The 27,630-nt window shown below is 44.1% G+C and overlaps 1 protein-coding gene across 1 annotated transcript in view; it reads left to right on the top strand.

The window, feature by feature from the left end:
* The window catches only part of YAF2 (YY1 associated factor 2), a 55,439-nt gene extending 28,365 nt beyond the window's left edge, over positions 1–27,074 (top strand). Inside the window, exons 3-4 of the mRNA XM_077265121.1 lie at positions 3,914–4,066; positions 19,678–27,074. Coding sequence (XP_077121236.1) covers positions 3,914–4,066; positions 19,678–19,915 — 391 coding nt within the window. The 3' untranslated portion in view covers positions 19,916–27,074. The remainder of the gene's footprint in view (positions 1–3,913; positions 4,067–19,677) is intronic.
* Positions 27,075–27,630: the final 556 nt, after the last annotated feature.

Here is a 27,630-nt window from a genome sequence, read left to right as displayed (position 1 = left end):
GTTCATTCGGGCCTCCTTTACAGCCAGACCATTCAAACCTCGTCCAAAGGTCGCTCCCTGGGATTTAAATTTAGTTTTAAACGCCTTGACCTCCTCTCCCTTCGAGCCTCTTTCCTCCATATCGGAAAAAGCGCTAACTCTAAAAACAGTTCTCCTGATTGCCCTTACCTCAGCCAGACGCATTAGTGAGCTTCAGGCTATATCTATTGACCCTCCGTATACTGAAATTCTGGAGGATAGGGTAATTATAAAATCTGATCCGGCCTTCTTACCTAAGGTCAACTCGAAATTTCACAGGGACCAGGAGATAATCTTGCCTTCATTCTGTGCCAACCCAAAATCCCAGGGAGAAGAAACCTTCCATTGCTTGGACGTCAGACGTTGCCTTCTTCAATATATAGAAGTGACAAAACCATGGCGACAGTCTTCAGCCCTTTTTGTCTCCTTTCAGGGAGCAAACAGGGGAAAAAAGGCCACAAAGTCGACTATTGCACGTTGGCTCCGTATGGCCATATCACTTTCCTATTCCTCTTCGGGACAGGTCCCTCCACCTGGTGTTACGGCCCACTCTACGAGGGCTATTTCCACATCTTGGGCAGAGAGGGCAAATGCATCGATAGAGCAAATCTGTAATGCAGCAGTATGGTCTTCACCCTCTACTTTCTTCCGCCATTATAGATTGAATCTGGGGCTATCAGATCTTGCCTTTGATAGGAAAGTACTATCTGCTGTTGTCCCACCCTAGAGGTTCTTTCTATTTCTTCCTCTCATGTAACGGTGCTGTCATGGGGAAGGGAAAAAATGATAATTACTTACGGGTAATTTGATTTTCCAGATCCATGACAGCACCGCTCTAGTTCCCGCCCTATCTTGGTGATGGTGTGTGTTTCACAAAAAAAAAAAAAAAAAATCTCTTAAAAAAAAAAAATATATATATACACAAATGAAAGATGGGGTAATAACCACTTAACAATAGATAAATAGTCTTAGAGTTAAATATAATTTTTTATATGCCTAAAACTAACATAGCGGTTACCTTACATTCTCTGTAAACAAACTGAGGAGAGAGGTGCCGCCCCCATCTTTTATCTCCTATGCAGGTTTCCTGTTCTTGGGGGCGGGACCATCTCTCATGTAACGGTGCTGTCATGGATCTGGAAAATCAAATTACCCGTAAGTAATTATCATTTTTCCACTTTGATTTTGAGCATCATTCCAACTCCAGCCCTCCGTGGCATATTAGTTGTGATTTACGTTGATCATTTTTAGGTTTTATTGTTCTCAACACATTCCAGTATGTAATGAATAAAGATTTATAACTGGAATATTTCATTCAGTGATATCTAGGATGTGGGATTTTAGTGTTCCCTTAATTTTTGCCAGAGCTGTAGCTGTATATACGCTGCTCAAAAAAATAAAGAGACTACTGCACAGTTTTATAAAAATCAGCTTCTCTACATGGCTGACAGCCATTCCATTCCAGTGTCCGTTGAATTCTAACCAAAGTACACCTCATTCTACTTAATGTGCTTCTGATTAGGTGATCACCTGAACCAAATCTTATTTAATGATGGAAAGTATAAAAAACCCTGCTGTGGTGTTCACAATCCTCTTGCAATAGGACAAGCTGGATGGTAAAACAAGTGGTAGTAATATCCCAAAAGTAATAAGAATGAAAAAATAACTTTTAACTATCCCAAAGGAGTTGAAAAGAAAAGTCTTGAGTGAGGAAAAAAAGGGCTCAATTCTGGCTTTACTAGAAGAGGGACACACACAGTGAGCGTCATGTTGTCTCAATCCTTAAAATTTCTAAGATGGCAGTCCATTACAACAAGATCAAACAGCAGACCTTGGGGACAACAAAGCTACAGACTGGCAGCTACATCCTGTTTTTCCAGGATAACCTTGTATGCGGCTTGATTAACGCATCCTTCGCAAAGTTTATATGCCCAATTCCAGCCTTGCTGAAGCATCCCCAGATAAACACTTGGTCGTCTAATGGTTAGACGGAGACCTGGGGAGGTGTTCAAGCCACAGTGTCTTGCACCCACTGTGAAATTTGGTGGAGGATCAGTGATGATCTGGGGATGCTTCAGCAACGCTGGAATTGGGCAGGTTGTTCTTTGCGAAGGACTTATGAATCAAGCCGCATCCTGGAAAAATAGTTGATTCCTCCTGCTCAGGCAATGTTCCCCAACTCTGAGGACTGGTTTTTCAAGCAGGACAATGCTCCATGTCACACAACTAGGTCAATCAAGGTGTGGATGAAGGACCACCACATCAAATCCCTGTCATGGGCAGCCCAATCTCCAGACCTGAACCTCATTGAAAACCTATTGAATTTAATCAAGAGGAAGATGGATAGTCACAAGCCATCAAACAAAGAACTGCTTAAATTTTTTACCAGGAGCGGCATAAGGTCACCCAAAAGCAGTGTGAAAGACTGGTGGAAAGCATGCCAAGACGCATGAGAGCTGGGATTTAAAAATCATGGTTATTCCACAAAATATTGATTTCTGAACTCTTCCTGAGTTAAAACATTAGTATTATTGTTTCTAAATGATTATGAACTTGTTTGTTTTTTTTGCATTATTTGAGGTCTGCAAGCAATGCATTTTTTTGTTATTTTGACCATTTCTCATTTTCAGAAAATAAATGCAAAATTTAGTGTTTGGAACTTCGGAGACTTGTTGCCAGTAGTTTGTTTATAAAATAAAAGAACAAATTGCATTTTACTCAAAAATATACCTATAAAGAGAAAAATCAGACAAACTGAACATTCTGCAGTGGTCTCTTAATTTTTGCCAGAGCTGTATATTCGTGTAATATCTATCAGTGTGCATATATTAAAGGGCCACTGTCACCCCCCCCTCCAGCCGTTATAAACTAAAAGAGCCACCTTGTGCAGCAGTAATGCTGCATTCTAACAAGGTGGCTCTTTTAGTTTGTGGTGCAGTTATAGCCAAAATAAAGCGTTCTATAATTTTGCCAAAATACCTCTCTTTAGCCTTGGAGGCAGGTCTTAACCCCTCTGCTGCAACCGCCACACTTCAGTCACTCAAATCTTCTTCGGCGCCGGGCGCCGCCCCCTCCGCACTATTTTCCACTAAAATCCGGCGCCTGCGCTGTTAAGTACTGGCTATGGCAGGAGCAGTGAGCTCTGGCCGTCTGACCTCACATGCAGTCTTGCAGACTGCGCCAGTGCGGCCACCCAGCTTGTGAATCCCAGCCCCGCAGTGTGTTACGCATTATGCACAGTGCTGGGATTCACAAGCTGGGTGGCCGCACAGGCGCAGTCTGTTAGAATGCAGCATTACTGCTGCACAAGGTGGCTCTTTTAGTTTATAACGGCTGAAGGGGGTGACAGAGTCCCTTTAAATATATACGTACACACACATATGTATACTGTATGTGTCTGAGTGTATATACAAATATGTATAATATGTATACACACACACACACACACACACACACACACACACACACACACACACACACACACACACACACACACACACACTATATTATATTACTATGCCCAGGCAACGCTGGGCTCTTCAGCTAGTATATAATGTGTGTGTGTGTGTGTGTGTGTGTGTGTGTATACAGTATCAAGAGAGACTATATAGAACAAGCAAGAGGAGAACATTCTCCATTCTTTGTCAGATTTTGAGAAACCTTGGAAATCTCTTATGGTAATGAACAAAGTGCATTTTGGTTGAAACTGACCCTTCAAATAAGTTTAAAATTTCTGTTTGTCAGTCTGCACCATGAGATGATGTAACTAGGGCTGGCAAGCTGAGCAGCAGCCCAACATAAGTGTTCTGCAAGCAATGAGGGGTACAATAGTCTTGGTCTTTCTCTTATATAAAAAAAAATGTTTTCCAGAAATAACTTTGTTTTCTTTATGCAGGAAACCACGACCTGTATCACAGTTGGTTGCACAGCAGGTAACACAGCAATTTGTGCCTCCCATGCAGTCGAAGAAAGAGAAAAAGGACAGAACAGAAAAAGAAAAAAGTGAAAAAGAAACTCCTATAAAAAAGAACAGTAACAAGAAAGCAAGGTATTGGCCTTTTAAAGTAATCATTTATATAGTGAATTTACCATATATAATCGAGTATAAGCCGACCCAAGTATAAGCCGAGGCACTTACTTTTGCCATGGAAAACTGGGTAAGCTTATTGACTCGAGTATAAGCCGGGTATGCATTGTCCCCTCCTCCTTGTCCTGGTATGCATGGCTCCCCCGTCCCCGTCCTGGTATGTATGGTTCCCCCGTCCCCGTCCTGGTATGCATGGCTCCCCCGTCCCGGTATGTATGGCTCCCCCATCCCTGTCCTGGTATGCATGGCTCCCCCCATCCCTGTCCTGGTATGCATGGCTCCCCCCATCGCTGTCCAGATATGCAAGGCTCCCCCCCCCCCCCCCCCCATCGCTGTCCTGGTATGTATGGCTCCCCCATCCCTGTCCTGATATGTATGGCTCCCCAAGTCCTTGTCCTGATATGCATGGCTCCCCCCATCGCTGTCCAGATATGCATGGCTCCCCCCATCGCTGTCCTGGTATGCATGGCTCCCCCCATCGCTGTCCTGGTATGCATGGCTCCCCCCATCGCTGTCCTGGTATGCATGGCTCCCCCCATCGCTGTCCTGGTATGCATGGCTCCCCCCATTGCTGTCCTGGTATGCATAGCTCCCCCCATCGCTGTCCTGGTATGCATGGCTCCTGCCATCGCTGTCCTGGTATGCATGGCTCTCCCCATCGCTGTCCTGGTATGCCTGGCTCCCCCCCATCGCTGTCCTGGAATGCATGGCTCCCCCCATCGCTGTCCTGGTATGCATGGCTCCCCCCATCGCTGTCCTGGTATGCATGGCTCCCCCCATCGCTGTCCTGGTATGCATGGCTCCCTCCATCGCTGTCCTGATATGCATGGCTCCCCCCATCGCTGTCCTGGTATGCATGGCTCCCCCCATCGCTGTCCTGATATGTATGGCTCCCCCCATCGCTGTCCTGGTATGCATGGCTCCTCCCATCGCTGTCCTGGTATGTATGGCTCCCTCCATCGCTGTCCTGGTATGCATGGCTCCCCCCATCGCTGTCCTGGTATGCATGGCTCCCCCCATCGCTGTCCTGGTATGCATGGCTCCCCCCATCGCTGTCCTGGTATGCATGGCTCCCCCCATCGCTGTCCTGGTATGCATGGCTCCCCCCATCGCTGTCCTGGTATGCATGGCTCCCCCCATCGCTGTCCAGGTATGCATGGCTCCCCCCATCGCTGTCCTGATATGCATGGCTCCCCAGGTCCTTGTCCTGCTATGCATGTCTCCCTGGTTCCTGTCCTGTATGAATGGATCCTTATCCCCTATCCTTCCCACCCTCCAGCGTGCCCTCACAGCATCTCGGTGGTCCCGGCGCCATCGCAGCATCTCGATGGTTCTGGCTTCCTGCAGCTCTTCTAATGAATATGCGCTCCACGCCTATGGGAGTGAAGACTCGTTAATATTTATTACCTTAATGAGCAGTGCAACGGAACCAACGAGATGCAGCGAGGGCATGCTGTTGGGGTGAGTAGGATGTCTTCTGGAAACCGGCAGCTGTCACTGTGCCCTGCTATAAGAGTTTTCAGCACAAAGTGCTGAAAAACTCGGTTTATACATGAGTATATATGGTACCTTAACCTAACACACACAATATTTAAAGGACAAACCGATCATAATTTCCTGGTACAGTGTGTATTAACTTGATATCAGGAACCATAGGGCAGATTTATTAAAGGGAACCTGTCACCCCCCAAAATCGAAGATGAGCTAAGCCCACCAGCATCAGGGGCTTATCTACAGCATTCTGTAATGCTGTAGATAAGCCCCCAATGTATCCTGAAAGATGAGAAAAAGAGGTTAGATTATACTCGCGGTCCGATCCGATGGGTGTCGCGGTCCGGTCCGGGACCTCCCATCTTCTAATGATGACGTCCTCTTTTTGTCTTCACGCTGCGGCTTCGGCGCAGGCGTACTTTATCTGTTGAGGGCAGAGCAAAGTACTGCAGTGCGCAGGCGCCGGGCCTCTCTGAACTTTCCTGGCGCCTGCGCCTACCGGAGCCGCAGCGTGAAGACAAGAAGAGGACATCATCGTAAGAAGATGGGAGGCCCCGGACCGGACCGCGACGCCCATCGGACCGGACCGCAGCGGGAACGCCCCTGGGTGAGTATAATCTAACTTCTTTTTCTCATCTTTCAGGATACATTGGGGGCTTATCTACAGCATTAGAGAATGCTGTAGATAAATCCCTGATGCTGGTGGGCTTAGCTTGCCTTCGATTTTGGGGGTGACAGGTTCCCTTTTATGCGTCATGAAAGTTGGTGACAATCCGACCTGTGACGCATATGCTGTGTCACAGAATGATCGCGTCCCTGCAGGTCGGGTGAAAGGGTTAACTGTAATTTCACCCAACCTACAGGGACATGGGGAGTGGTACTTCAGCCCCCCCGTGGCTACGATCGCTCTGATTGGCTGTTTCACTTTCAACAGCCAATCAGAACAATTTGTAATATTTCACCTATGAAAAGTGGTGAAATATTACAATCCAGCCATGGCGGATGCTGCAATATCATCGGCCATGGCTGGAAACCCTGATCTGCCACCGCCACCGATCTCCTCCCCAGTCCTCCGTCCTGTCCCGTACTGTGCTCCGCTCCCCCCGTCATCCTGTCCGCTCCCCCCTGTGCTCCGATCCCATCCCCTCATACTTACCAAGCTCCGGTGTCCCTCCGTCTTCTCCATGGGCGCCGCCATCTTCCAAAATGGCGGGCGCATGCGCAGTGCGCCCGCCGAATCTGCCGTCTGGCAGATTCATTCCAGGTACATTTTGATCACTGTGATAAAACCTATCACAGTGATCAAAATAAAGAAAATAGTAAATGAACCCCCCCTTTATCACCCCCATAGGTGGGGACAATAATAAAATAAAGAAAATATATTTACTTTTATTTTTCCACAAGGTCTAGGGTTAGAATTAGGCTATGTGCACACGGTGCGGATTTGGCTGCGGATCCGCAGCGGATTGGCCGCTGCAGATTCGTAGCAGTTTTCCATTAGGTTTACAGTACCATGTAAACCTATGAAAAACCAAATCCGCTGTGCCCATGGTGCGGAAAATACCGCGCGGAAACGCTGCATTGTATTTTCCGCAGCATGTTAATTCTTTGTGCGGATTACGCAGCGTTTTACACCTGTTCCTCAATAGGAATTCGCAGGTGAAATCCGCACAAAAAACACTGGAAATCCGCGGTAAATCCGCAGGTAAAACGCAGTGCCTTTTACCTGCAGATTTTTCAAAAATGGTGCGGAAAAATCTCACACGAATCCGCAACGTGCGCACATAGCCTTAGGGTTAGGGTTGGAAATAGGGTTAAGATTAGGCTTGTGGTTATGGTTAGGGTTAGGGGTGTGTTGGGGTTAGGGTTGGGATTAGGGTTAGGGTTGGGATTAGGGTTAGGGGTGTGTTGGGGTTAGGGTTGTGGTTAGGGGTGTGTTGGGGTTAGGGTTTTGATTTGGGTTATGGCTAGAGTTGGGATTAGGGTTAGGGGTGTGTTGGGGTTAGTGTCTGAGTTAGAATTGAGGGGTTTTCACTGTTTAAGGGTCTCCAAACGCAACATGTTGCCACCATTGATTCCAGCCTATCTTGCGTTCAAACAGTCAAATGGTGCTCCCTCCCTTCCGAGCCCCGACGTGTGCCCAAACAGTGGTTCACCCAAACATATGGGGTATCAGCGTACTCAGGAAAATTGCACAACAACTTTGGGGGTCTAATTTCTCCTGTTACCCTTGGGAAAATAACAAAATGGGGGCTAAAAAATTATTTTTGTGGGAAAAAAATAATTTTTTATTTTCACGGCTCTGCGTTATAAAATTCTGTGAAGCACTTGAGGGTTTAAAGCACTCATCATACATCTAGATAAGTTCCTTGGGGGGTGTAGTTTCCAAAATGGGGTCACTTGTGGGGTTTCTACTGTTTAGGTACATCAGGGGCTCTGCAAACGCAACATGACGCCCGCAGACCATTCCATCAAAGTCTGCATTTCAAAACGTCACTACTTCCCTACCGAGCCTCGACGTGTGCCCTAACAGTGGTTCCACCCCATATATGGGGTATCAGCGTACTCAGGACAAACTGGACATCAACTTTGGGGTCCAATTTCTCCTGTTACTCTTGTGAAAATAAAAAATTGCGGGCTAAAAAATAATTTTTGAGGAAAGAAAAATGATTTTTTATTTTCACGGCTCTGCGTTATAAACTTCTGTGAAGCACTTGGGGTTTAAAGTGGTCACCGCACATCTAGATTAGTTCCCTGGGAGGTCTAGTTTCCAAAAGGGGGTCACTTGTGGGGGAGCTCCAATTTTTAGGCACATCAGGGGCTCTCCAAACGCGACATGGTGTCCACTAACGATTGGAGCTAATTTTTCATTCAAAAAGTCAAATGGTGCTCCTTCCCTTCCGAGCCCTGTCGTGTGCCCAAACAGTGGTTTACCCCCACATGTGAGGTATCGGTGTACTCAGGAGAAATTGCCCAATAAATTTTAGGGTCCATTTTATCCTGTTGCCCATGTGGAAATGAACAAATTGAGGCTAATAGAAATTTTTTGTGAAAAAAAGTACTTTTTCATTTTTACGGATCGATTTGTGAAGTACCTGGGGGTTCAAAGTGCTCACTATGCATCTAGATAAGTTCCTTTGGGGATCTAGTTTCTAAAATGGGGTCACTTGTGGAGGAGCTCCATTGTTTAGGCACACAGGGGCTCTCCAAACGTGACATGGTGTCCGCTAACGATTGGAGCTAATTTTTCATTCAAAAGTCATATGGCGCTCCTTCCCTTCCGAGCCTTGCCGTGCGCCCAAACAGTGGTTTGTGACCACATATGAGGCATCGGTGCACTCAAGAGAAGTTGCCTAACACATTTTAGGATCCATTTTATCCTGTTGCCCATGTGAAAATGAAAAAATTGAGGCTAAAAGATATTTTTTTGTGAAAAAAAAAAAGTACTTTTTCAATTTTACAGATCAATTTGTGAAGCACCTGGGGGTTCAAAGTGCTCGCTATGCATCTAGATAAGCTCCTTGGGGGGTGTAGTTTCCAAAATGGGGTCACTTGTGGGGGAGCTCCAATGTGTAGGCACACGGGGGCTCTCCAAACGCGACATGGTGTCCGCTAAAGATTGGAGCCAATTTTTCATTGAAAAAGTCAAATGGCGCTCCTTCCCTTCCGAGCCCTGTCGTGCGCCCAAACAGTGGTTTCCCCCCCCCCCCCCATATGGGGTATCGGCGTACTCAGGACAAATTGTACAATAACTTTTGGGGTCCAGTTTCTCCTTTTACCCTTGGGAAAATAAAAAAATTGTTGCTAAAAATCATTTTTGTGACTAAAAAGTAAAATGTTCATTTTTTCCTTCCAAGTTAGTTGTGCTGCTGTGAAACACCTGAAGGGTTAATAAACTTTTTGAATGTGGTTTTGAGCCCCTTGAGGGGTGCAGTTTTTAGAATGGTGTCACTTTTGGGTATTTTCAGAGATATAGACCCCTCAAACTGACTTCAAATGTGAGGTGGTCCCTAAAAAAAAATGGTTTTGTAAATTTCATTGTAAAAATGAGAAATCACTGGTCAAATTTTAACCCTTATAACTTCCTAGCAAAAAAAAAAAATTTTGTTTCCAAAATTGTGCTGATGTAAAGTAGACATGTGGGAAATGTTAACTATTTTGTGTCACATAACTCTCTCGTTTAACAGAATAAAAATTCTAAATTTGAAAATTGCGAAATTTTGAAAATTTTAGCCAAATTTCCATTTTTTTCACAAATAAACTCAGAAATTATCGACCTAAATTTACCACTAACATGAAGCCCAATATGTCACGAAAAAACAGTCTCAGAACCGTTAGGATCCGTTGAAGCGTTCCTGAGTTATTACCTCATAAAGGGACACTGGTCAGAATTGCAAAAAACGGCCAGGTCATTAAAGGGAACCTGTCACCTGAATTTGGCGGGACCAGTTTTGGGTCATATGGGCGGGGTTTTCGGGTGTTTGATTCACCCTTTCCTTACCCGCTGGCTGCATGCTGGCCGCAATATTGGATTGAAGTTCATTCTCTGTCCTCCGGAGTACATGCCTGCGCAAGGCAATATTGCGGGTAAGGAAAGGATGAATCAAACACCCGAAAAACCCGCCCATATGACCCAAAACTGGTCCCGCCAAATTCAGGTGACAGGTTCCCTTTAAGGTCAAAATAGGCTGGGTCATGAAGGGGTTAAGGTGAATCTGTCAGCAAGTTTTTGCTGTGTAATCTGAAAGTAACATGATGTAGGGGAAGAGAGTCTGTTTCCATCAATGTTTTACTTACTGCACTTCTTGGAGCAGTTTTAATAGAATTCCTGTTTTTCTCTGCTGTAGACGCTTGCAGTGCTCAGAATGCTGAGCTGTGTGTAACCCCGGCGACAGCCCTCAGTGGCAGCTTCCTGTGAATCCAAAGCCTGCTGTCAGATTCCCTTTAATCTAAAGGCCCCGTCTCACATAGCGAGATCGCTGCTGAGTCACAAGTTTTGTGACGCAACAGCGACCTCAGTAGCGATCTCGCTATGTGTGACACGTACCAGCGATCAGGCCCCTGCTGCGAGATCGCTGGTCGTGTCGGAATGGCCTGGACCTTTTTTTGGTCGTTGAGGTCCCGCTGACATCGCTGAATCGGTGTGTGTGACACCGATCCAGCGATGTCTTCACTGGTAACCAGGGTAAACATTGGGTTACTAAGCGCAGGGCCGCGCTTAGTAACCCGATGTTTACCCTGGTTACCAGCGTAAATGTAAAAAAAAAACAAACAGTACATACTCACCATCTGATGTCCGTCAGGTCCCTTGCCGTCTGCTTCCTGCTCTGACTGAGTGCCGCCGTACAGTGAGAGCACAGCACAGCAGTGACGTCACCGCTGCGCTCTGCTCTCACTGTACGGTGGCACTCAGTCAGAGCAGGAAGCAGACGGCAAGGGACCTGACGGACATCAGATGGTGAGTATGTAGTGTTTGTTTTTTTTGGTAACCAGGGTAAACATCGGGTTACTAAGCGCGGCCCTGCACTTAGTAACCCGATGTTTACCCTGGTTACCCGGGTGCTGCAGGGGGACTTCGGCATCGTTGAAGACAGTTTCAACGATGCCAAAGTCGTTCCCCTGATCGTTGGTCGCTGGAGAGAGCTGTCTGTGTGACAGCTCCCCAGCGACCACACAACGACTTACCAACGATCACGGCCAGGTCATATCGCTGGTCGTGATCGTTGGTAAATCGTTTAGTGTAACGGTACCTTTAGACTGCTGAAAACTATACTGGATTAATTCCTGTAGCTCCTGCTGGATTTATCTATCTGCCCAGATTTAGTCACGTTTTGTCTTTATATCATCTCATGATTGCCTGACTTGAAATGAGTTTTTTAAATCAAATTTTTTTGCTCTTTTGAGGCAACCTGTTATCATGAAAATGTAGTCCGATCTGCAGGCCCCATGTTATAGAGCAGAGAGCGCTGAGCAGGTTGATATATATAGTATAGTTTTGTGAGAAATGATTCAGTGTGACCTGTGTTTTCATTCATTTCATGTTGCTCTTTCTGGGATGTTAGGTCCGGTGGGCGGTACCATCAGTGACTGACCGCTATCTCTGTATGCACATGTATACAAAGAAAGTTGTCAGTCACTTATAGGACCGCCCACTGGACCTAACATCCCAGAAAGAGCAACATGAAATGAATGAAAACACAGGTCACACTGAATTGTTTCTCACAAAACTATACTATACACTCACCGGCCACTTTATTAGGTACACCATGCTAGTAACGGGTTGGACCCCCTTTTGCCTTCAGAACTGCCTCAATTCTTCGTGGCATAGATTCAACAAGGTGCTGGAAGCATTCCTCAGAGATTTTGGTCCATATTGACATGATGGCATCACACAGTTGCCGCAGATTTGTCGGCTGCACATCCCAAAGATGCTCCATACAAGGCAGGATGGATCCATGCTTTCATGTTGTTTACGCCAAATTCTGACCCTACCATCCGAATGTCGCAGCAGAAATCGAGACTCATCAGACCAAGCAACGTTTTTCCAATCTTCTACTGTCCAATTTCGATGAGCTTGTACAAATTGTAGCCTCAGTTTCCTGTTCTTAGCTGAAAGGAGTGGTACCCGGTGTGGTCTTCTGCTGCTGTAGCCCATCTGCCTCAAAGTTCGACGCACTGTGCGTTCAGAGATGCTCTTAGGCCTACCTTGGTTGTAACGGGTGGCGATTTGAGTCACTGTTGCCTTTCTATCAGCTCGAACCAGTCTGCCCATTCTCCTCTGACCTCTGGCATCAACAAGGCATTTCCGCCCACAGAACTGCCGCTCACTGGATTTTTTTTCTTTTTCGGACCATTCTCTGTAAACCCTAGAGATGGTTGTGCGTGAAAATCCCAGTAGATCAGCAGTTTCTGAAATACTCAGACCAGCCCTTCTGGCACCAACAACCATGCCACGTTCAAAGGCGCTCAAATCACCTTTCTTCCCTATACTGATGCTCGGTTTGAACTGCAGGAGATTGTCTTGACCATGTCTACATGCCTAAATGCACTGAGTTGCCGCCATGTGATTGGCTGATTAGAAATTAAGTGTTAACAAGAAGTTGGACAGGTGTACCTAATAAAGTGGCCGGTGAGTGTATATATCAACCTGCTCAGCGCTCTCTGCTCTATAACATGGTGGCTAAAGGGTGGACTGCATTTTCATAGTGACAGATTCCCTTTAAGAACTTGCATTACATATTGACTTTGAGTTAAATTCTTTGAATTCGACTAGGCAGACACAGCTGTGACTGATGGTAACAAAACGAGTACTTGCCCTGAATATGATCCTGCCGCAGCCGAGATCCTATCCTGAGAGATGGGTTACGTTAGTATAGATGGGCTCTGTTGATGAAAGCAGTTGTCTGACACTTCATGTACTAATGTTAGGAGATAGGCTTAGGATAGTGCTTAGTAAAACTCCCCTTCCTATTGCATGTGTGATTCCAGCCTAACTGGCTGCACTGTAGGAAATGAGTTTATCGGCCTACATGACCCTTGCACTCCATCAATCTGACAGCGCTTCGGCCACGTCGTGTGTTTCTCTCGATTTCATGTGGCCCTGTTTCTTTTTCAAAAGATTTGTTGAATTTTCAACTAAAACAGCAATTTCCCAGAGGAGCATTGCACGGCGAATAAGCCTCCTTACCTTGACAAGCCAGCTGGTATGTCACTCTCCATAAGGAGAAACGTTACCCCTTAGACCCCAGTCCAGAGCCTCTCACCTAGCCAAATCAGTTCTCATGCTTCGCACTGACGAGGGCCAACAGCCCGAAACACCGTGTCTGCGAATTGAGATACTGATTTGGCTTTTATCCTAAGTCATATTGCACGACTCGTTAGAGGGTTGATTGTGACTTGTAGGATCGCTACTTCCAACAGGTGGCGCTATAGAGTTAAGTCCTCTTTTTCTCGGAAGAGGCAATTTGCATATTTAATTTCCCAGAGGAGCATTGCACGGCGAATAAGCCTCCTTACCTTGACAAGCCAGCTCGTATGTCACTCTCCATAAGGAGAAATGTTACCCCTTAGACCCCAACTAAAACAGGATAGTTAAAAGGTGGGTAGGGGAGGGAGGAAAAGGGAGGGGGGAGGATAAGATAAGGGAAGGGAAAGTATGACCATAACAAACAGTCAAACAATTTGTTGACAGCATAAGTAGTGTAAACATATTAAAAGCACCTAGGTGCTATATCTATACGTAAACAAATTAACATGACCAAGTAGGTAACATGTATTTAACCTATGTCGTTCTGCGTATTAATGGAGTGGAGATGTTAGTTAAGGTACCGTCACACTAAACGATATCGCTAGCGATCCGTGACGTTGCAGGGTCCTGGATAGCGATGTCGTTGTGTTTGACACGCAGCAGCGATCAGGATCCTGCTGTGATATCGCTGGTCGTTGGTTAAAGTTCAGAACTTTATTTGGTCGTCAGATCGCCGTGTATCGTTGTGTTTGACAGCAAAAGCAACGATACCAGCGATGTTTTACAATGGTAACTAGGGTAAATATCGGGTTACTAAGCGCAGGGCCGCGCTTAGTAACCCGATGTTTACCCTGGTTACCAGTGTAAAATGTAAAAAAACAAACAGTACATACTCACCTTCGCGTCCCCCGCCGTCCGCTTCCTGCACTGACTGAGCGCTGGCCGTAAAGTGAAAGCACAGCACAGCGGTGACGTCACCGCTCTGCTGTTAGGGCCGGCGCTCACACAGTGCAGGGAAGCGGACGCCGGGGGACGCGAAGGTGAGTATGTAGTGTTTGTGTTTGTTTTTTTACATTTTACACTGGTAACCAGGGTAAAAATCGGATTACTAAGCGCGGCCCTGCGCTTAGCAACCCGATGTTTACCCTGGTTACCCGGGGACCTCGGCATCGTTGGTCGCTGGAGAGTGGTCTGTGTGACAGCTCTCCAGCGACCAAACAGCGACGCTGCAGCGATCGGCATCGTTGTCTGTATCGCTGCAGCGTCGCTTAGTGTGACGGTACCTTTAGTCTACAGGTTCAAGTAATCGGTGATGTGGCCCTTTTTCTAATGACCAATACCCTTTATTAGAATGAAACATATAATTGAACCTAAGGATATTTTAAATACTCTAAATGATCTAAAATAGTGAACTATTTGCTTTTCTGGTATACAAATTAGTAGAAAAAAAACACAACCAGTCCAGAACTATCAAACACACCTCTATTGCAATAGGATAAATAATTCGTATACATTTTATTAGAAAACAAATCCCCTCAACTCTCCAAACAAGAAATGCATTATTGGATAAATTGTGCATCTCAAAAAAATAACGTGTTTTATATACAAACATGAAAAACAAAAAAAAAATTAGCTGGTCATTGGCTAATGAGAAAACAAAAGCAAAAAATAATATTTTTCAAGTTTCTAATATCTGCAACTACATATAAAAGTTTACACATTTAGGCTACTTTCACACTAGCGTCGTGCACTGCATGTCGCAATGCGACGTTACGGCGCACCGACGCAAACTGTGAAAGCGCCGCACAACGGGGGCAGCGGATGCAGTTTTACAATGCATCCGCTGCCCCATTGTGATGTGCGGGGAGGCGGGGGCGGTCACGACGCACAAAAAAACGTTACATGTAACTTTTTTTGTGATGACGGTTGCGACGTGTGGCAATGCGTCGCTAATGCAAGTCTATGGAGAAAAAACGCATCCTGCAAGCAATTTTGCAGGATGCGTTTTTTTCTACAAAACGACGCATAGCGACGTGCAGTGCACGACGCTAGTGTGAAAGTAGCCTTAGCTGACTTTAGTGTTTAACCCTCTAAGAGCTGAAATAGTTGCTATGCAACTATGCAACAGATTTAATCATACACACTGTATTTAAAACACTTCCTCCCTATGCCTGCACAATTATAGGGTGTCTGATGTAAATAACCCTGGGAGTGAGGAAAGGGAGTTTTCTATAGAACCATATTCACACTTTCAATCATCAAGCATGGAGATTCTTGAATATATTGGGCTATGTTCACATATCCAGTAATTATGCGTTAGAACAGATCCAGTAGCAATCTGTTGGAATAAAATTGTGCAGACACACCTTTTTGTGTCCATTTTTAAAAGAATGGATCCGTTTGTTTTTTTTTAACATTGAAGTTTGTGGAGCTCAGATCTGTTAATTAGTCATCTATCTTCCATTTAAAACTGATCCAGTAAGCAAAAAAATTGATCCCTTTCTAATGAAAGAAAAACTGATCACTATTTAAGGGATCCGTTTTCCATAGACTTCAGTGTTACAAAATGGATACAGCTGAAATCATTTTTTTTTTTTTTTTTCAAAAACAAAGTTGCACAACTTTTTTGCCAACTGATTGCTTCTGGATCCATTCTAAAGGTACCTTCACACTGAACAACTTAACAACGATAACGATAGCGATCCGTGACGTTGCAGCGTCCTGGATAGCGATATCGTTGTGTTTGACACGCAGCAGCGATTAGGATCCTGCTGTGACATCGTTGGTCGGAGCTAGAAGGCCAGCACCTTATTTTGCCGCTGGCTCACCCGCTGACATCGCTGAGTCGGCGTGTGTGACGCGGATTCAGCGATGTCTTCACTGGTAACCAGGGTAAACATCGGGTTACTAAGCGCAGGGCCGCGCTTAGTAACCCGATATTTACCCTGGTTACCATTGTAAAAAAAACAAAACACTACATACCCACCTTCTGATGTCTGTCACGTCCCCCGCCGGCGGCTTCCCTGCACTGAATGTGTCAGCGCCGGCCGTAAAGCAGACCACAGCGGTGACGTCACCGCTCTACTTTACGGCCGGCGCTTACAAAGTGCAGGGAAGCGGACGCCGGGGGACGCGACAGACACTGGAATGTAAGTATGTAGTGTTTTTTTTTTTTTTTTACATTTACACTGGTAACCAGGGTAAACATCGGGTTACTAAGCGCGGCCCTGCTCTTAGTAACCCGATGTTTACCCTGGTTACCCGGGGACTTCGGCATCGTTGGTCGCTGGAGAGCTGTCTGTGTGACAGCTCTCCAGCGACCACACAACGACTAAACAGCGACGCTGCAGCGATCGGCATCGTTGTCTATATCGCTGCAGCGTCGCTTAATGTGACGGTACCTTAACAGATGACTACTGCACATGTGGACATAACCTAAATGAATAAAGGTACTGTCACACAGTCACACTTTGGACGCTACGACGGCACGACCCGAAGTCCCCGGGTAACCAGGGTAAACATCGGGTTACTAAGCGCAGGGCCGCGCTTAGTAACCCGATGTTTACCCTGGTTACCAGCGTAAACGTAAAAAAAACAAACCGTACATACTCACATTCCGGTGTCTGTCCCCCGGCGTTCTGCTTCTCTCCACTGTGTAAGCAGCAGAGCCGGAAAGCACAGCGGTGACGTCAGACGTCACCGCTGTGCTCGCTTTCCGGCCGGCAGGCGCTCACAGTGCAGGAAGCTGAGACGTCGGGGGACAGACACCGGAATGTGAGTATGTACGGTTTTTTTTTTTTTTTACTTTTACGCTGGTAACCACGGTAAACATCGGGTTACTAAGCGCGGCCCTGCGCTTAGTTACCCGATGTTTACCTGGTTACAAGCGAACACATCGCTGGATCGCTGTCACACACAACGATCCAGCGATGACAGCGGGAGATCAAGCGACGAAAGAAAGTTCCAAACGATCTGCTACGACGTACGATTCTCAGCAGGGTCCCTGATCGCTGCTGCATGTCAGACACAGCGATATCGTATGGATATCGCTGGAACGTCACGGATCGTACCGTCGTAGCGATCAAAGTGTGACTGTGTGACAGTACCCTTACAATGGGAAAGTCCAGTCTTAATAGGGATCAGACTATTGATGACTAGGGTTGAGCGAAACGGGTCGTTCATTTTCATAAGTCGCCGACTTTTGGCAAAGTCGGCGTCTCATGAAACCCGATCCGATCCCAGTGTGGGTCGGCCACGTGGAACGCGAACTTGGCGCCAAAGTCGCGTTTCGAATGACGCCTTCCCCGCCATTTTTTTGAGCCAATTAATTGTGGGCAGCGTGATGACATAGGTTCCGGCTCCTGCGGCATCATAGTGCTATGTTACGTTTTCGGACGTAGTAATTTCCGGAGTCAAAAAATAACATATGCCTTGCACGGAGGAGAGAGAGAGAGGAGAGAGAGAGAGAGAAGAGAGAGAGAGAGAATGAGAGAATAAAAAAAAATAATTTCATTGACATACATTGGGTTTCGTGTTCCGGGTCCGGAACCCGACGATCCGACATCCGAGAAGGTCGGGTTTCACAAAACCCACCTCGATCCTAAAAAAGCTAAGGTCGCTCAACCCTATTGATGACCTATGTGTAGGTCTACAACATGAGCTCAGTAGGGATCCAGCACCCCACTGATCAGTTATCTGCACTGGCAGCAATTGGATGTAAACAGTATACGGAGTGGTACACAGCCGCCCATTATATTGCTTACTGGCCGCCGCCAAGTGCTGTAGATTTTCCTTCATTGAGGACAAATAAAAATGTTGTGTGTGTATATACATCATCTAAACTATGATCACATACTGTAGCCAATGCACATCATCTTATACCTTTATTAAATCTTTATAAAAACAGTGGCTGAGAAACAGCATACAAAAATAAATATATATCGGCAGCAGAACACACACTTTCCCCAGACAACACATTTCTGACAGTCTGACATAAGCATGTTTTTGGAAGGTAATGTGCTGGCTACATTTTGGGATCTGCATATTGCTCTGAGTGCTATGGCTGGGTACTGAGGAGCTGAGCTGATTGCTGTTTTTCTACTAATTTGTCATCAGTATTATAGTCCTGGAGAACCCCTTCAATGTGAATAAAGCTTCAGGCATACCTAACCTTATAAAGAAAATCGCAATCACTCTCAAGTATCACTGAATAGATGCAAAATTGTTTACTCTGCTAACCACAGACTGTTGTTGAAAATGCTGATGAGTTGAGGGATTCTGCCACTAGGATCAGCCCTTCTAAGCCATCTATATGGGCATGTACGTTATAGGAAGCTGAATAAAGTGATACCTTGATATCTGTGATCTGATGTTTTATTCCAGAGAAACTCACATTTTTCTTATTTATAAATGGGCGATTCCAGGCTATGGGCCGGACACTGATCTGCTTGAGAATCTGCCTCCAGAGCTTATTTTACATATGATGGTCTTTACCATTGTGAGACATGTACTAGTTACCAGTGTGATGTGTAATAGCTGCTCTCCGCTCTCCTGATCTCACTGCAGAGCTGTGTGTGGTTATAACTAACACATAAGCAGGTTCCTCTCAGCTTCCATCTCACTGGCAGCCAGTATTGCTATATTATTGTAATACAGCAGAGCTGTGAGAGCTGCAGCACACTCTTGTAAGGAGACAAAGTTCAGTTCTACTGTTCTGTGTCAGTTACACGTCTCACACTGGTAATGCCACCTCTCATGTATAATAAGCTCTGGAGGCAGATTCTCATGCAGATCAGTGTCCGGCCCATAATCCCGAACAGCTCATTTAATTCTAAAACACCATGAGGGCCTCTTTACACAGGAGTTTGGTGTAGATTTTGCAGGGAACACATGTAACTGTATGTAATGATATTTAAAAAATGAGTTTCGGCCTTTTAAAAACTAACAAAAAAAAATGTGGCTGTAGAGAGGGACCACGTTGTGTTTCTTTAGCCCTAGAATGCCTTTTTCCTTGGGCACTTGTTGTCTTTTGCCAATTTTTCATTAGCATATAGCGGCATGTTGAATGACTATCCCACCATTTGATTTAGAAAGATCTTCTTTTCTAAAGGGGTCTATTCAAAGCCTACTCCAACTCTGGACCCCTGTCTGCCTCATTGGCACAACCTCGGTAAAAATAGTTATATAAAAACAATAAAGCCTAAATAGTGATCAGTTTTCAGATAACTATTAAGAATAAAATCTGCTACAATGAATCCATGTTGGTAATGTATAGCCTTTTACAGGGTGTTCCTGCCATAAGGTTACCTGTTCCTTCTATATTTGCTTTCTCTAGGCCACGGTTGAAAAATGTGGACAGAAGCAGTGCGCAGCATTTGGAAGTTACTGTGGGGGACCTAACGGTCATTATTACAGACTTTAAAGAGAAAACCAAGTCCCCGCCTACGTCCAGTGCCACGTCCGTGGACCAACATAGTCAAAGTGGATCTGGCTCAGAAAACACAGAGCGGGGAATATCCAGGTCATCGTCGCCCAGGGGAGAAACCTCATCTGTAAATGGAGAATCGCATTAAAGTTTCTCTAGTGTTTTCTAGATATTGTGACAAGAAACTTCTTTCTGCCAATAGTCACCACAGTTACATGGCAAAAAAAAATCTGGCGCAAATCTGATATTTTTGAGAAAGAAAGTGAGTATGTATGCACTTATTTTTTTAAGTCTATATTGTAAGTGCGCCCAGATAAGACGTCCTAGGTCGGTGACACCAGAAGATGACAATGGTTTGCATAAACGCAAATGTTACCATACACCAATATTCCTGGCTCGGCTCATGTCGCTTGATGTAGGCTCTTGGATAGTAGTCCCCCCACTTGCCATGTCTGCAAGCCTCATTAAACCCAAGGGACAGGGACAGTATCACTGACTTTATAAGGCTTTTCTTCTCCTGCTCAGACATAGCTATACCTTACTGAAATCACATGTGTACCAGCAACAATTGTCAGTTTTACCAGATGTATTGCTGGACCTGTGACTTCTCCTTAAAGGGGTTCTTCAGTTTAGAGAATCCGTTCCATGAGGGTGTCCTCTGTGTAGCACGTCCATCTCTTAGTGACCGAGGTTGCGACTTGTCATGTCCTGCTTTACACAGTCAGCACGTTGATGTGAGGAAGCATTTTGTAATTTTCTCTCCCACTTGGCGGCCCAACATGGAAAATGAGCTCTTACTACCAGAGTTGCCACAAATTCTAGCTAATCACTGGAGTCCAACAAGGTGGTCACTTTGTCATGAGATCATCCTGTAGGGATTGTCTAAAATGAAGAACTCCTTTTAATGTCCTCTAACTTGACACTTTGCCTTGTAGTGGAAGTGGCCATCTAGCTGAAAGTCTCCAGCAAGCATTTGTGGACTTCTCACACATAAAGAATATATGAATATATATATATATATTTGTTTTTACAGCGTGTGGGTGTAGAAGAAATAACATCAGCCAATTTTCCTGCATGTGTTGAGCTGCCATCACATTGCGTGGGCAGCCACACGCAGCTGTCTTGTACAGTACATCCATGGCGTTCAGCTAGTCACCGAGTAGAACAAGTGAAGTGTTGGAGAAGGCTCTCCAGTAGGAAAATGCGGAGGTAGTTTATATTGGAAGATTTCTGGGACAGATCACTGTATGGCACACAATAGTAGATCCCTGCAAATTACATTCACCCCTGGAGAGGAGAACAGTACTCCCCACTCTTTTTCCATATGTGACCTCCCGCAGGAAGTATAGGGCTAATGGTTCACATGTATACTTAATGTAAGTCATGAGGAGATGTGTATATAGACCCTTTCCATTTTCTGGTGTTGCTAGCCCTTAAAGAGACTTATCAATGGTTAGATGCCATTTAATTTATTGGTTTGTATGTGGCACCTTCCAACTTTGTAGTCAATATTCTGTGTACTTGTAGTAAATCCATTTTAGTTTGCACTTGGTTGTGAAACATTACGGTAAAGCTTCTCTACTTTAGCATTACTATGGCCTGAGAGGTACTGGATTGTCATCCATTGTGTTGGGAGAAACGTAGAGGAAACTGATCCCTGAAAGAGCTACATTATGAAAATGACTGTAACAAAATTCATATAGTACAGATCATATTTCCAGGTTGAGAACATATCCACAATGTTGTATGGTGTTCTCCCTCTACTTAGTGGAAAAAAGGATAGAGCGGTGAAGCGCTCCTATACATATTGAAAACGTGTGCTACCACCGAAATATGGAGTAATCACAAACCACCAAGCAACATTTTTTTTTTTTAAGATATATAAAGGAAGGTCCTCTGGAACAACATGTTAGGTTAGGCTATGGGTTGAACTAGATGGACTTAAAATCTTCCTTCAACCTTAATAACTATGTTGCTATGTTACTAATGTGGGGTTTGGGAACAACAAATGGAAGCCCCGACATACAAGCCAAGATCAAAAACTATATATATTAACATAAGAGAACAATCTGTATGCTGGTAGGGGACCCCTAACATCAAAATACATAGAAAATAGTATGTCTAAGGGCTTGTTTCCACTTGCGAAAAACACGTCCGTGTCTCACATGTGGAAACCAAGCTCTGGTGCCGGCACTTGGGAGCGGAGCGTGCGGCCGCATAGGAACACATGGAGCCGCACGCTCCACTCTGGAGTGCCGGGGCCAGAGCTTGGTTTCAACATGCGAGACACGGACGTGTTTTTCGCAAATGGAAACAAGCCCTAAAGTTCAAAATAGAAATAGATGGTGCTTGCCCATATTGTCCCCGGACCACAAGCTTGGGGTCCCCTACCAGCAGATTGATTGTTCTCTGATGTTAAAATGAATTGCTGTAGATCTTGGCTTATATGTTGGGGCTTCCATTTGTTGTTCCCAAACTCCACATTAGACCTGCCCATCTTTGCATTTTTCATGTTTCTTCCTTATTAGACCTTGACATTGTATATGGTGTATGTCTATCCATCTACCTGTCTATCCATTCTCTATCTATCCATTATCTATCTGTCTATCATTTAAAAAAAAAAAAGTAAATAAACTTGCTATTTTTATTCTTGATTGTTCCTTGGTGGTTTGTGGTTACTATATCATTTGGTGGTAGAACAAGTTTTAATTCTGAAAATGACTGCAGTTCACGGTAAAGGAGTAGGTTAGCGTTTTGTCTGGAGATATTGGAAACGATCAGGAAGTCATCCTCCTATCTGTTTTACGCAGATCAAATGCATTTAGGATACGTTGCAGTATATACAAGCCAATAAATTAAGGACTTCTAAGAGCAGACGACTCAAGTAAATGGCAGAATTTGTAAAGCAGTAGATTGTCGTTTGTGGAATTGCAGTGTACAATACTATTTCAATGCTAAAGCCCCCTCATGAGAGAGTTGCTTCCAGACTTCTCTGGTAGAAGCTTATCTCCTGGGAAAACCAAAACCCTTCCCCGCCGACATTCTCCCATTAGGAAGAGTCAGGAGGCCAACATACACATTTGACCATCGGACAATGCCACCGATAACTGCAGGTTTTGCCAACTTTAGACTGTGTGGAGCCAAAGTTTAAACCAGCAGCAGGTTAACCCAATTTATGGGCTAAGTGGCGCTATTGAGTGAGAGAGAAGTGATAGGCAAGCACTCAGAGGTGCTTACTCTGTGGTTTAGTGATTAGTTACAGCAGCGGTTGTAGTTTCCATTCAGGCAGTTTTCCACTATGTCAGTCACACAAGTGCGGCCACTGCCTTTTAAAATTAACAGGAGATTTAGAACCAGCCAAGAAAGTGGTCTAACCATAAGTCTTAGTGTAAACCAATGAAGGGGGCTGATTTAGCGAATGAACTGTGCGATCTGACACATATAGCGGAGGGACGGAACTCAAGTCTGTGTCGAATGAATGCAGATGTGGAGGATCAAAAAAACAGAAGGGGTGCATATAAAATGGGAAAATCCATGCAGATTGGAAAAAAATGTATATTTGTAAGGTCCTATTTCATAAAAAGATACATGGGTGATTCTCATGCTGGTCAACCCCTTTAAAAGCACGGATATCAAAACTGCACTGATATCAAAACCTAAGGATGTGTTTGCATGTTGCTGTCAAATTGCGGCAATAAACCACTGCACTGTGCTATTACGCCCTTACTATGATTGTTTTGTGCGTTCTTGAGTATAGATGAACCATGAGATGATTCATGGGCTCAAGGTGAGAGCTTACTATAGGGATGCAAGTTGGACTAGTTTAAAGAAGCACTTCCATCAAAGTTTTTATCCTCTTAATATATTTCTGTCATCATTTTATGTAGCTGTGTACTTCCAATTGCTCATTTCTGTAGAAACAGGGAGTCTCTTTACACTGTATCAGTCATCACTGGAAACGCCCTTGGCTGCCAGCGGAGCCGCTGGGTCAGGAGTTAGAGATTAGAGATGAGCGAATGTGTTCAGGTCCCCACTTATTCGGCAAGCTATAGAGCTTACCGAATATGCTGCAGAGGGAACCCGGATTCATGGAGCGCAGCGGCTGACCAGATGATCTGCACCGCAGCTGCATGTGTCGTGGCTGTGTCACAGCACATGCATGGAGAGGCCAACAAACAGGCGACACATGCAGCTGTTGTGACTGTCACACAGCCGTGACACATGCAGCTGCGGAGCCAAACAGCTGATCATCGGCAGCGCTCCATGTAACCGGGTTCCCTCTGCAGCATATTCTGTAAGCACTATAGCTTGCCGAATAAGTCAGGACCCGAACAAATTCGTTCAACTCTATTAGTGATGAAAGTTTACTTCTGGGAAATGAGACTTATTTTTTTTGCATAGAGCAGAGAAAAGAGAAGAATTAGCTTGGTAGAAAGGTGAAATGAGCAGTTGTAAGAACAATGTGCTCTTTAATATGATGATTGCAATAGATTAAGAGGATAATAACTTTGATGGGAGGAGGACTTCTTTAAAAGGTTATTCTCATCTCGAACATTTATAGCGTGCTATAAATGCCGGGACCCCCATCTGTATCAAATAGTTTACCCAAAAACCCTCCATAGGAGTGATAGAGGGGAAATGCACATGCACGGCCATCTCTCCATTATTAGTGGCAAAGGCAAGACAAGAAGGTCCAGCGGAGGGACTTGCATCAATCTGACATTTATGGCTTATCCTGTGGATGTGAAAATGAGATGGTTGTAGCTGGTAACTACATTCTGGCTGTCCGGACTACTGACTTCTAACACTGGAGTTGCGCAGCTTTGGTAGATGACACTCGTGATTTCACTATATACAAAACATTCTTTTTAATATTCATCTAGTATGACAGACCTTTAACAGTCAGTATTCTCGTTAAGTTGGGTGAAGCGTCTCCATGTGCTGTCATGACTACAGAAATCCTTGTAAGGGGGATCACGCCCAGCAATGGCTACAGTTCACTAGGCTGATGAAAGCACAGAAAAGAACCTGGACATTCCCTTCACTATTTTTAATAATCATTTTTATCTAAAATTGCAAGTTTCCCCAAATCGGATCTTTCCTGACCGAATATTTCTCTTAGAGCGGCTGTTGGTGATACCATCTTTGTGTTTCCATTTCTTCTGCCACAAAATAGTAGGGCTCCCATATTTTTAGTCTTTAATGTCTTGGATTAATGTTGAAGTGCCATGGACTTGTGATGATCATTTTGTTATGCAGTGTTATTGGTAAATCCATCTTCACATTTAGGTTATTGAGTACTAACACATCTTGAATAGATTTCTATGGGCATGAATTGGACTTCCCTAACATAGATGAAGCTGCCTACATATGTATTCTTTGGATAATTGTAAGGCCTAGTTATGTAAAGAGCTCACAAATCGACTTGAACGACGAACTTTAATCGTAAATGCACCTGCTGGTCCTTGGTGTGAATTACATAGGAAGAGTATAAATAAAAGCCTTTGTATGGAATTTTGCCATTTATTTTGTTTTTTTTTTTCTACATGTATTTTGGGCAACTGTTACTGCTGGCTGTAATCACCTGTCATGAATTAAAATGCTGGCATGTTATTATTTTCACTACTGTTTCCATTGCTTTAATGAAATGAGTCCTATAACTTCCATAAGTTATGTACGTCATCATGAACCATAATGCAGCTTTCTCCTAATTTTCTGTGACCTAAAGTATTTTGTGTCATTTCTGACCCTTCATTACAATATGTTTTAATGATTTAAAAAACATAATTGCACATCTGGGAAAAAATGAAATTCTCTAATTTTATATTAATGTTCGCTAATTTAATTCCGGAAAGACACCATCTTGTGACTCCAAGTCAGCACAGCTTTGTTCTCCCAACACCTAAGTATTATAATAATCTGTATTATTTTGCTGTTTCGAGGATACCGTAAGTTTAGTGTCTCCCCAAACAGATCTTATCCAATCGCGATGGACCTCGATAAGGGTGTGCAACTGGTTTCATATCTGTAGCTCTGAAACCAGTGGAATATATATAATTTCTTGTTTATTTTTTTCCCTTTCAAGCAGGGTTACCCTATTAACAAATACTTGCATTTCTGATGGAAACCTAAGAGTATGTGCACACAATGCTTTTTGTCAGGCGGTCAACAAAATTTTTTCTTCCAGGATTTGCTCCTTTTCTCTGGAATTTTGAAAATTTGAAGTCTTTTTTTTATTTATTTTTTTGCCATTTTCAGAGTAATTTTTTCAACATTTTTCTGCTGATGGCTTTTGTGCTTCTTTTTATGGCTGTTTTCTGTACTCTTTTTAATTTAATTGAACAATGAAGAAGGCAATTGTGGTTTTGTTTTACTTAAAGCAAAAATGCTGTTAGAATGCTAAAAAAAGAAAGGCCATGTATCTCCTTAGCCTTCCCATTGAATTATATTCTAAAGTATTGCGTATCCTCCAACTGAAAATTGCCTGAAGAATGGTTCACTCACTTTTAACCACTCTGAATTTTTGGAAACCTGAAGTCGTTAAAAGACCCTCAAAAGCCTGAACGTATCCACAGGTCTGTTAAAAATTGAGTGCTTTTTTCAAGTGGTTTTAAGAGCGGAAGCGCTCCAAACCCGCCTGGAATAAAAACGTTGTGTGAACATACCCTAAGAATGCCAGTGTGAAAAGACCCTTAATCTGGTGATACCACAATGATAGTAATTGCTTTGGTGAATAGAAAAGAATGGTGCTATGAAAGTGTATTAACTTCTGAATTCTGTGAACTGTAGAGTCAAATCAATGAGAAAACTTACTTTGTGATCCTCTTTGACATACTGTACAATTTACCAAAATAAACCTGTGCTTCCTTTCTTTGCTTGCTTACCACATCATAGAAAATGAGAGGATTAAGGTGAATGTAGGGGTCTCACGTTTCCAGTATTTTTTTTGTAAACCACTTAGTTTGTTCCATCAGGACCCTGCAATGACAGATCTTGTATATCAGACATGCCACACCACCATATTGATGGGGTTTGGAGCTAAGGATCTCCACAGACATCCTAAACTGGAGTCATTTCAGATGATGAGTAGCCAGTTCTTTTGACTACTAGAAAAGATCCGATCGCTGGAATACCTCATTAATAATTCTTGTTCCCAGCCCTATGAATACGCACATGAAGGCCAGGGTTGCCTTGTACCATGATGACTATTGTAAAGTACAAAACACTTTTACTTTGCTCGTTCTTGGCTGTTGTGAAAATCCATTCTTTGGTACCCTTTATATGTATCAATAAAATATTTTTATGAACACAGGTTTTGCATTTTTGTTTCCAACCACTCCTTCAATAAACATGTAATGTTACTTTTGTATTTCCTGCCATTTGTGATGTATCAAATTCTGTACGTAATGTTTTAAGTCAGTACTCCTATGCACAGTGGTACTGGGTTTTGTAAGATGTTAGCTGTGAAATACAGTTAGTTAAAGAAAAAATGTCTTCTGTGTTATGTTTCCCATATACATCGTACGCATCCATTGTCCTTTGTGATGTGTTTATTTCTGGAGTGTGGCTGGATGCAATGTCTAACCAAAGGGAGAGCTCCGGAGATGGAGTACCATCTGGGTCATGTAGCAACCAGGCTTCATTAAAGGATGTTCTTTATCAGCCTCCTAATACCCTATGTAATGGTGCCTATATTAGCCCTAAACGCTAAATGTAAGTGTTAAAGTTTAATTGTTCCTGTTTGCAGTCACTGCACTAGTCTGGGACCACTGCCAATTAATTTCACTGCGCGTTGGGGGCATGCCCACAGAAGTGTATCTGACATACTTGTATGTTTGGGAAGAGCGGGATGAGGAGCCATCC

This window comes from Ranitomeya variabilis, chromosome 5 (genome assembly GCF_051348905.1).
Source record: "Ranitomeya variabilis isolate aRanVar5 chromosome 5, aRanVar5.hap1, whole genome shotgun sequence".
In the NCBI taxonomy this organism is placed as follows: domain Eukaryota; kingdom Metazoa; phylum Chordata; class Amphibia; order Anura; family Dendrobatidae; genus Ranitomeya; species Ranitomeya variabilis.
This window is presented reverse-complemented; position numbering and strand designations above follow the sequence as displayed.